At 42.5% G+C, this 12,018-nt stretch overlaps 1 protein-coding gene across 1 annotated transcript; it reads right to left on the bottom strand.

Moving 5' to 3' along the window:
- Nucleotides 1–431: 431 nt before the first annotated feature.
- LOC127129883 (uncharacterized) lies at nt 432–11,931 on the bottom strand. Its single transcript, XM_051058993.1, has 2 exons — nt 10,331–11,931; nt 432–513 (listed from the first exon to the last, which is right to left on the bottom strand). Exons 1-2 carry the CDS (start codon nt 11,929–11,931, stop codon nt 432–434), a joined length of 1,683 nt encoding a protein of 560 aa, XP_050914950.1.
- Between the last annotated feature and the right edge of the window lie 87 nt (nt 11,932–12,018).

Genomic DNA, 12,018 nt, shown 5'->3' with positions numbered 1-12,018 from the left:
CAAAAAGGTGACAGGACTCCAGACTACATGAAGTAAGAAGCTAACTACCTGAGTGGTGTGTCAACCATGATCCAATGCTCAAGCAAGAGCTAAAGCAAGTAAGCAACTAAGGTACCTGTACAAAGACTAAGCAGTTAATACTTCAGTCATAAAACCAGAAGACAAGCAGTGAAACCCTCTAACAGTTACACAATTCAATGCATAAGTGCCCTAGCACTCAAATGAGCTCATGAGCTCACCACATCAATTAAAACCCTACAAAACAAAATAGGTCAGAACTCAATGCATTTTGTATCTCACAAGGTGAGAACAAACCCAATCATCAATGATGAGTATCCAAACCTGAAACAAGAGAAAAAGTTAGTTTATGTACATCCAATCAACACAACAAAACATAAGCAAACAATGGCATGAGATGAATTGAATCAAGATCACTCCAAGTCAGAAGTAGGATCCTTCAAATGACCACCCAATAATCCATACTCCAATGATCCAAAATCAACCATAAACCCCCTGAAAACTCAAGTAGAACAAACTTGCACTCAAAACTTGCTCACAATGGTTTCATACCTCTTCAAACACTTCTTAAAGCCTCCAAAAGATGTGAGAACCCCAAATAAACTCCAACCAATGATCACAAGCCCCAAACAGAACCATATGAATCCCTTAACATCAATCACCAAGGCCAAAGATCCACCATACTTCTAATACCATTCAATTACTTCAAAAGCTCCAAACTAAGCCTAAATCACTTCAACAAGTCACCACAAGCCTCAAACCATTCCAAAGTTCACAAGTCAGTAGGATCATGCTTCTAAAATCATCTCTAATGAGTCACAAATCCAATTTATAAGCCCATAAATTCATCTCATACAAATAAGAACCTCCAATCCCTCAATTCTTAGAAGTCTCTTTGAGAATTCACCTGTGTTCCCAAGCTTCAAATAAGTACCAAATAAAGCATGATTTGAATGAATAAACCAATCAAATGACTCAAGACTCACAAGTCAGGGATCAAACCAATGCAAAAGAGGCAAAGGCTCACACTACAAAGAAGACACCAAACCAAGTCAAAGAATGGACCAAGAGCAAACCCTAAAATTGGGTCCAAACCCTAGTACAAAGATAAGCTTCAAAACCTAACCAAATGACCAATCCAGGACCCATCCTTTTGCACATCACACATTCAAACACTCCCTCTAATGCCCTCAAAAGGACCAACATCAAATCCATGATCAAGTGCCTCACCTTGCCTATGTAATGTAATGACCAAAAATATGCACAAAATGAACTTCCAACTTAGAAAATTCATATCAAATCAGAAATGCATGCAATGACTTTGGAATTTTTTGTATAGGTTCCTTATGCCATGAATGCTCAATATGCAAAAGATCAATTCCAGAATGATGCAAATGCTATGTGAACAAAAATGTGCCAATTCAATGTCAAAAATGTGACACAAATCGTCACATTTTTCTCTATGTGTCAAAAATGATGGTAACATGTGAGAAAAAAATCCAAACTAGTGACCAATAATTCATGTCATGTATGAATGTCATGTATGCAAAAGAGTGGATCAAAAGGTTCAAAGTTGAGGATTTCACAATACATTGAATGCACTAGGTCAATTTGGCACAATATTGATTCAAAAATTCCCACATAAATATCCAGACATCAAAAATTCTTGAATTTAACGCCATAAAAAAGTAGACACGAATACAAAACTACGAAAAAAAATTCGGACTCAATTGGACAATTTTTGGATTTTTTATGAATTAAACAAAATGACCAAAATAATGGAAATATCAAATAGAAAAAGGAGGGAAATGAATTATTTGAATTAATCAGGAAAAAACAGAGACCATTGGCTCTGGCGCGCATCTGAAATCAACGGTCCACGTTTAAACTAATGAAACGCACTATTTCATTAATCTAGTCATCCACCCAGTCAGCATTCAACGCTCGCGTGGCCTTGGTCAAACGAATCTCCTCCAATCACTCTTCCACGCGTTGAGCCACATGGCGCACACTCAGCCAAACCCTAATTACAACACAGACGCCGGAGCTCCACTTCGGTCGTCTTCCCCGGCGAGTCCCCGGTGGCTCCCACGGCGGCGCCACCCTAAAAATTTCCAGAAATTCACCAGACCACCACCATTCTACTCATTTTTCCATGCTAATTCCAAATATCACCTTAGATTCTCCTAATTCTTCCTAGGTTTTGCAATTCGAAGAGAATAAGTTTTCAGATCCAAACTTCCAGTCACAATGAAATCCTTAATACTCACTCAATCTCAATTCTAATCATATATTCATGACCTACACAACAAGATCTTCAATTCTATAACCTAAAATCAGCAAAAGGAGAGAGTGAAAATGGAGTCACCTGGAAATGGAGATCTCTGAAATCGCGATCTCATGAGCTCAGCTGCTCCAGATCAACTCCTGTAAACTTCTTTTGAAGCTTTATGCAAAAAGAAATGGCTGAAACCTCTTGAATGCGCCTCAATTTCCAAATCTGATCATCATGATAATGCACTTGAACTGCTTGATTTCTTGAGGAATTACACCAAACGATGGATGATTCTTGCTCAGTGAAGTATGAGGATCAAGAATCTACAATAATCTTTGAGGTTTGTGTGGAGAAAATGCAAATTTGAAGAGAGAGATTTTGAGAGAGTTTCTTGAATTCTAGATCTGAAATGGCAGTTATGAGGCTTGTGATTAGGGTTTCACTACTTATACTCCTTGCTAATGACATTGATAATCATTTTAACCATCTACTAATCATGATTAGTGAGTTATTATACAAATTGCAAAAAATGCAAATTGAATTCCCATGGCCATAATGCACGTGCTTAGCCCCATGCTAGGATCTTAATCCACTCAAGAGCAACCAAGGGTCAGGATTTGAAGGTTGTTTTGCTTACATCTCAAGCCAAGAATGAATGGTGAAGATTTGCTTCATTTTGAACATGTGTGAAACAAGGAACATACACGCCTCTTTCATGCATGGCAAGGGTTCATTTTTACTCAAATATGGTCTATGAAGAAAGCTGAACTGAAGCCTTGCTTTGCTTCTTTGTGAATTTTGATTTGTAGCATGATATCATCCTTAGAACAAATGTGAAATAATGTGACTTTTGACCATGATCCCTTGAGACTTAGCTTGCACAATTGAGTCAAATGATGTCATTTTAAGATGCCTTGAACATGAGAAGCACTTTGCAAAAAGAATGAACCAATTTGAAGCATTATATCAAAAGTTATGCCATTTCAAATTTCCATGCACCCCTTGTGATCAAATGACCATAACGCCTCAACCATTCATCATATAGACATGAATTAGGACTTTTTGGAAAGGGGAGATAAATATCTACAACTTTCATGTTCACCCAAAATCCATTTGAAACTTCTTTGATATTGAAAAGTCAAGTTGAAAGTGGACCAAAAACTTGCCAAATTTGGAAACTTTGAATTATAGGTCATTTTCCATTTTTAGTAACTTTTGCCATGACTCTTGAATCTTCAAGATGGATGTTTATAATGATGAATAGACCCCATTTGAACATTATTGAGGTTTCTCAACTCATTTCCCCATCTCATAGCCCTCAGTTGACTGCACAGTTGACTTTTGGTCCTCAGATGACCTTGAAATGTCTTGATCAACTTGAGCCTCTACCACTTGGTGAAATTGCTTCAGAATGAAACCCTAGCTCATGTAAGATCCTTATAATAATCATATGATCCTCATCCCAAGAAAATACCTCATCTCTTTGAGAAACCCTAGTTGGAAGAACTGCATTGATTAGGGTTGACCAGAGGTCACAACCCTAATCCAGAGGAACTTGAGGATGAACTCTGAAACCCTTGATGATGACAGAACCATGATGATGGTGATATATCCTTGCAGATAAGATGATGCTCAAAACCTTTGAAGAATCAAGAAACCCTAATTGGAGCCCATACCCTCAGATGGTTGATGATTAATTCATAGAGACCCTCAGGCTTGAATCACCTAACTTCCCCATCTTTTGAAAAGACTTTGGAGGATGACCTTCTCATTTTCATATGAGATGCAAAATGCAATGCCTAATGCCCTAAAACATGAAATGCAATTCCCCAAACTAGTCTCAAGAAGAGGAGGGCAAATTTTGAGGTGTTACAGCTACCCCTATTCAATTCACTATGAACCTGTCGATATGAACAACCTCGGCTTTCAGATGATGAGGGTGAAGAGTGGTTGAATACCAAGAACAAACGAACAATTTGTGCTCCACTGGAAATTTTCTTTTTGTTATTATTTTTTTGCTTTTCTTGAACCCCAAAAAAACTTCTTTGATTTTTTTCTTGGACCCCTACACAAATATTTTTCTTTCACGCGGATGATCCCTGATCACCGCATTTGAACCCCGACAACTTCATGTCACTCTTGCTGCCAAACAATGAACCCCATTCTCCATTTGAACCCCCAGTCGCCTGACGATAACTACCAATCATCGTTGTGAACCCCATTCTCCAGAAGACGCCCTGTGTCTCCTTTTCTCCATTTGAACCCAGTTCTCCATTCTCTTGTGATAATTCCGTTGGCAACGTCGGAAATAACACCAACCACCACTCTGATGGCGACATACCAGAGGGTACACCTTCACAAAAGGAAGGTAACATGTGCATTTCTTCCCTTGAAGACACCCATAACGACTTCTCTTGGCCTCGCCAAAGTCTAAGGTGACACATGATCAGAAGACAATCCTGAGGACCTCATCCCGGATACAATCTTCAATTCCAATCTCCATCTCCAGTTGAACCCCGTTCTTCAGAAAATGCCCAGCACTTCCTTTTCTCCTGGTGGACCCCAATCTTCGCGCTGATCGCGTAACGTGCTCCAATCTTCCTTTCCATCTCCGAACGACGGAATCTCTTCCTCCAATATCGCGCTACTAGGGAATACTGTTGATTCAAAATCATGATGCCAAACTCCTCAGAGTAACATCTTCACCAACCAGCTAAACCAACTCTCAAACGGTAACCACGGCTCGAGACTAACTTATGCTTGCAATGCCGATGCATGAGTTTTACAGCGTAATGCTCCATAACCATGGAAATGACACGCAATTAGTTATGCAATATGCTATGCTTCTCTAAATGATGAATGCATAATCAGTATCCCCCTCAGGGGACGGCACGAGCAACTCTGTTGAGGAACTCGATATTGCTCCCATCTCCAACCCTGCTTGGGATAACACTAATGCCGAGGAAAGAGTAACCCTCACTGAGGATGACCTCCACTGAACTCGATCTGCTTGGGGGGAAGAAAATCTACCAACGCACACCCCTGCCGGGGGAACAGCAACCTTCAGGCCTGGCTGCTGAGGAAACCTCGACCTCGAACCCGCTGGGGAGATACGGAATATTTGACACGAAACATCCGTCGACTCGTCGAACACTGGTATTCACCATCTAACCACAGTGTCAATTTTCCACTTTTGAGAGCTCCCAGACTCATCCGGTCTTTTCTGATTCATCACCTTGTATTCTCGACTTCTCCCTACTTCAAGAAAATCGACCTCCTTAGATTCGTGCCAACTCTCCAGTCTTCAGACTTTGAAGAGTCTTCTTGATTAACCCTCTAGGATCGCCACAATTCTTTCGTCTCTACACCATTCTTCAATTCCTCGTCCCTGATTGGACCTCAAAGGAATCTCTCGTAAAAAAGAAACGCTTTGCACCACAACCTGCAAGTGAGTGAAAATAACCAACAGCACCTGCAAAAGAGATCGTCAGATAAAACGTGCCCCAGGCGCGCCAAAATTTCAACACCCAGGTCACTCAACCTTCCGAATAAGATTTCAAGTTTCAATCCTCTAAACATGCATTGGAAGAGACCCCTTCATCTCAAAATGCAAAGATTCTGATCAAAATAAACGGATGTTTTTGCAATCAGAGCGGTAATGAAAACAAAAACAAAATTATTTGACTGAATATGCATTTTATTGACTGAAAAAGGTGGCTCGTAACTGAGCAGTACACAGGAAGCAATCCCTGAAAAGAGGTAATTGCGCACAAAAGGAAAATCTATCCTAATGGCAATGTGAACCCGTGATCTCATCAAGTCCCAACCCGGTTACAACCCATATGTCCTCAAGACTCTCCGCGCTTTCTGCCTTCCGAAACAAGACGCTTTGACCGATCTCCGCTTTTAGATTATCCATGTGTCATATCCAAAGTACAAACGACCATGCTAGACGCAGTTGTTCGTTTCACTCCCTCTTTTGCCTGGACCGCCCTTTCGGGTTTTCAGTCCACCGGGATACCCTTTTTTGCCCAAGCCGCCCTTGTGGGGTTTTCGACCTGCCGGGTGTACAGTTTTTCTTTTTATCCCTAATTTTTGCCCGAACCCTTTTCATTTTTTATCATTTTTTTATTTTTATTTTTTTGGTTCGCCGGGATGCCCATTTTTGCCTGGACTATTTTATTCTTTCCGTCCAACGGGTCTCTTATACGAAGTATTTTTTAACTGCGTCCGCATTTACAGGGGATGGAAAATCCTCACCATCCATGGTCGTCAACAACAAGGCTCCACCAGAGAAAACCTTCTTGACCACGAATGGACCTTCATAATTGGGTGTCCACTTTCCCCGACGATCGTTCTGAGGAGGAAGGATCCTTTTCAACACCATATCTCCCACATGGTACACACGAGGTCGCACCCTACGGTCAAAAGCACGCTTCATTCTCTGTTGGTACAACTGCCCATGACAAATGGCCGCCAGCCTCTTTTCCTCAATCAGGCTCAACTCTTCATACCGAGTCCTTACCCATTCAGCCTCTTCCAATTTCACATCCATCAGGACTCTCAATGACGGAATCTGGACCTCAACTGGTAGCACAGCTTTCATCCCATACACAAGCGAGAAAGGCGTTGCCCCAGTAGATGTACGCACTGAGGTTCGATACCCATGCAATGCAAACGACAACATCTCGTGCCAATCCTTATAGGTTACGACCATCTTTTGCACAATCTTCTTAATATTCTTATTAGCCGCCTCGATCGCCCCATTCATCTTTGGACGATAAGGAGAAGAATTGTGATGCTCGATCTTGAACTCCCGACACAGTTCTACCATCATCTTGTTGTTGAGATTAGAACCATTATCAGTGATGATTCTTTCGGGAACCCCGTATCTGCAAATGATGTCTCTTTTCAGGAACCTGGCCACGACCTGTTTCGTCACATTTGCATAAGACGCTGCTTCCACCCACTTGGTGAAGTAATCAATAGCCACTAATATGAACTGGTGCCCATTCGAAGTCGTAGGCTCGATCTTTCCGATCATATCAATGCCCCACATAGTAGACGACCACGGAGACGATATCAAACTCAACGGATTTGGAGGCACATGCACTTTGTCAGCATAAATCTGGCATTTATGACATTTCCGCACGAAGTTGAAACACTGAGCCTCCATTGTCATCCAGTAATATCCAGCCCTTAGTAACCTTTTCACCATCGCATTCCCGCTGGCGTGGGTACCAAACAATCCCTCGTGCACCTCTTTCATCAATTGGCTTGCTTCTTTGTCATCGACACATCTGAGCAAAACCCAATCAAAATTCCTCTTGTACAAAACCCCATCTTTATTCAGATAGAACGCCATGGTCAACCTCCTCAGAGTCTTTCGGTTCTTCTTAGACGCTCCCTCGGGATACTAATGGGTCTCCAGATAACGCTTGATGTCATAATACCACGGCTTTTCATCATCAGGCACTGCTTCGACAACAAACACATAAGCCGGTCTATCCAGCCGTCCCACCTCAACACTAGGAACTTGACTCCACCACGGCACTTTAACCAAAGCGGCCAGAGTAGCCAAGGCATCTGCTAAAGGATTTTCTTCCCTCGGCACATGGTGTAACTCCACCTTGGTGAAGAACATCAACAATCTCCTCGTATAATCCCGGTATGGAATTAAGTGGGATTGATGCGTATGCCATTTCCTGTTAACCTGGTTCACAACCAAAGCTGAATCTCCATAAATAACAAGGTTCTTGATTTGCAGATCAATCGCCTCTTCGACACCCAAGATACAAGCTTCGTATTCAGCCACATTATTGGTGCATTCAAATGTTAGTCGGGCAGTAAAAGGAATGTGGGATCCTTTCGGCGTGACCAAAACAGCACCAACTCCACTACCATTCACGTTAACGGCCCCATCAAACATCAGAATCCATTCGGACTCAGGGTCAGGCCCCTCCTCCGGGATAGGTTCCTCACAATCTTTCGATTTGAGAAACATGATGTCCTCATCGGGGAACTCAAACTTCATCGGTTGATAATCCTCAATGGGTTGCTGGGCGAGGTAATTAGACAATACACTCCCCTTTATTGCTTTTTGAGAAGTGTACTGGATATCGTATTCAGTCAAAATCATTTTCCATCTCGCAACCCGTCCGGTCAATGCTGGCTTCTCAAATATATACTTGATCGGATCCATCTTGGAAATCAACAAAGTGGTATGAACCAGCATATACTGTCTCAGTCGGCGAGCAGCCCATGCCAAAGCGCATCAAGTTTTCTCGAGCAGTAAATATCTTGTTTCACAGTCGGTAAACTTTTTGCTAAGGTAGTAAATTGCATGCTCTTTTCGACCAGACTCGTCATGCTGCCCCAGTACACACCCTATAGACCCCTCAAGGACTGTCAAGTACATGATTAACGGTCGCCCCTCCACAGGAGGCATCAGAATCGGAGGCTCCTGCAAATATTATTTTATTTTTTTAAATGCCGCCTGGCAATCATCATTCCACCTGACCGTTTGATCTTTTCTCAACAACTTGAATATGGGTTCACACGTGGCTGTTAGATGAGATATGAACCGTGAAATGTAGTTCAATCTACCTAAGAAACCACGAACCGCTTTTTCTGTCCTCAGTTCAGGCATTTCTTGTATCGCTTTTGCTTTAGCAGGATCAACCTCGATTCCTCTTTCACTTACAATAAACCCCAGCAACTTGCTGGACCGCACTCCAAAAGTGCACTTATTCAGATTCAACCTCAATTTGAATTGTCTCAACCGGTCAAACAACTTGGCCAAGTCTACCAGATGCCCCTCTTCTGTTTGTGACTTCGCTATCATGTCATCAACATAGCATTCGATCTCATGATGAATCATATCATGAAACAAAGTCACCATAGCTCTTTGATATGTGGCACCAGCGTTCTTGAGACCGAATGGCATCACCTTATAACAAAAAGTGCCCCACGGTGTGATGAACGTTGTTTTCTCCATATCATCTGGCGACATTTTAATTTGATTATAGCCAGAGAAGCCATCCATGAAGGAAAACACCGAGAATTGAGTTGTATTATCTATCAACACATCGATGTGAGGCAATGGGAAATCATCTTTCGGGTTAGCTCTGTTCAAATCCCGATAGTCCACACACATCCTCACCTTTCCATCCTTCTTCGGTACCGACACAATGTTCGCGACCCAAGGCGGATAATTAGTGACAGCTAGGAAACCAGCATCCAACTGCTTTTGTACCTCCTCTTTGATTTTCATGGCCATCTCGGGTCGAGTTCTGCGCAACTTCTGCTTTACTAGAGGACAATCTTCTCTTAATGGCAACCTGTGTACAACAATATTGGTATCCAACCCTGGCATATCTTGATAAGACCAGGCGAAGATATCAACATACTCTTTCAACAGTGCTACCATTCTGCTCTTGACATTCATCTCCAAAGCGGCCCCAATTTTTACTTCCTTTCTGACCTCATCGGTGCCCAGATTAAGAATCTCAACTTGCTCCTCGTGCGGTTGAATCACCTTCTCCTCTTGTTTCAACAACCTGGCTAACTCTTCTGGCAGTTCACAATCTTCTTTGCCTTCTTCTTCGGCATGACAGATCGGGTTGTCGAAGTCATATACGGGTGTAACAGAATTGTCATCAATGAGATTCGGAGAATAATCGCATCTGCATGAATGTTGATTCATGCATTGCTTTAGGGTCGGAACGAGACAAATTAAAAGGAAGGAAGATGAAAATAAACATTGCCATTTTTATCATACTATTTTTTTTAAACTGCAAAAATAAATGAAAAACAGAGAACAATGCTTTTAATGCGAAAAACATCTGTTTATTAATGATGCAAATACTGCAAAATGAAACACATGAGGTGGCCCTTACAATGGACCATTACGTTTCGGGCAAAACGTATGGCTTTCATGCAAACAGAATTAACAAACAGAAATATTACTCTTCACGCAGAGTGACGGTGATGATCTTTTCGGCTTTCCAGTTCTGGATCTCCATTCCTGGTATGCACGGTTTAATCCATGCGTCGAGCTCGCAGTCACTATCAGTCTCTTCACCCACAGCACAGATATGGCCTGGATCTAGCATTCCAGCACTGGTGAATATGAATGGTTGGCGACGACCTTTATTCTGTCCAGACGAGCCTTGGCCTGACTGATAACCAATCCCAAACTTATCCTCCTTCACCGCAACATCTATCACTCTTCCCGAACTTGGGGCCTCTCCACTTTTCACCACCTCCACAGCCTGTTTATAAGAAGCAATGGACGACTTCTTCTCTCTTTCGGCAAAAACGGAATTCTCCACCTTGACGGTTTCAAACGCCTGGCTTGGTGTTTCGAATATTTCACAGTCCATTTCCACATACTTAAATGATGACAACTGGCTGATAAAAATATCCTCCTCACCGCAAACTGTCACGACTTGCCCATCCAAGATATACTTTAACTTCTGATGTAGAGTAGATGTTACTGCCCCAACAGCATGTATCCATGGACGGCCCAACAAACAGTTGTACATCGACTGAATATCCATGACACAAAACACAGATTTGAACACCTCAGGACCAATCTTTACGAGGAGCTCAACTTCCCCGAACACAGCCCTCTTGGAGCCATCAAACGCTCTAACCACCAGATCAGTAGGCCTTAAAATCAATCCCTCGCAGTCCAATTTAGCCAAGGCCTTCTTAGGCAACACATTGAGCGACGAGCCCGTATCAACCAAAACATGTGAAAGCACCGCTCCTTTACACTCCTTCGAAATGTGTAGTGCCTTATTGTGATTGCGCCCATCCATAGTAAGATCGAGATCAGTGAAACCCAACCCATGGCTGGCATTAACACTTGATACCACCGTCTCTAATTGATTGACTGTAATCTCCTGCGGGACGTAGGCCCTCTTCAAGATCTTCAGCAAAGCATCTCTATGACCTTCCGAACTCAACAGCAAAGATAAGATCGAAATTTTGGATGGAGTCTGCTGCAAATGATCAATAAGTTTGTACTCAGACTTCTTAATAATTCTCAAAAACTCCTCGGCTTCAGCGTCAAACTCACTTTCCGGCTCAACAGGCGCCTGTGCCGATCTAGGAGTAGCCTCATTCACCACCTGCTTTCCTTTTGCCCTGGCTAAAGCCTCGGCCTTATCTCTCTGTTCTTTTTCTACATCACCACCTCTCAACGTGTTAGGCGCAAACAACCTCCCGCTGCGAGTGAAACCACTAAGCCCGGCATTGTCCACCTTTGAAACGGTGGTATCAACCGCAGCCTGATCTTCCTTCTTTTTCCCATTGCAATACACATCACCACCAAAGTCCCATGGCACAGCACCATCACTTTCATACGGAATAGGTCCAGGTACCGTGATGGTAATTGGAACCTCATCTACCGGCACTGACAAGTGGACGGGATCGAAATAAATGGTTATAGTTGAAATATCCTCATTCTCCAAAGCAACTTTCTCGAATCGGAGACTTCCCTCATCCACCATTTTCTGAACCGTCTCCCTCAACATTACACACCCATTTGCAGTTACAGTACAAGCAGCACAGTAATCATCACAACCAGGAAAAACTCCATTCTTTAACAAATGACTCTTAACCACAGACATTGGGGTCCTCAACTGATCCACATCCGTCACCCCGATTTTACTTTTATCCTCAGAAATTACATTCACCATCATCTGACCATGCGTCGG

Source organism: Lathyrus oleraceus, chromosome 3 (genome assembly GCF_024323335.1).
Source record: "Lathyrus oleraceus cultivar Zhongwan6 chromosome 3, CAAS_Psat_ZW6_1.0, whole genome shotgun sequence".
Lineage (NCBI taxonomy): Eukaryota > Viridiplantae > Streptophyta > Magnoliopsida > Fabales > Fabaceae > Lathyrus > Lathyrus oleraceus.
The sequence above is the reverse complement of the archived record's forward strand: the minus strand, read 5'-3'. Positions and strand labels throughout refer to the sequence as shown.

Excerpts from the sequence above, each read along its gene's own strand:
- LOC127129883 (XM_051058993.1), bottom strand. The coding sequence starts at position 11,931 with ATGTCTGTGGTTAAGAGTCATTTGTTAAAGAATGGAGTTTTTCCTGGT. Across the intron at positions 514-10,330 it reads CTCGACGCATGGATTAAACC|GGGGTTTATGGTTGATTTTG; the intron begins GTGCATACCAGG and ends TTGAGTTTTCAG.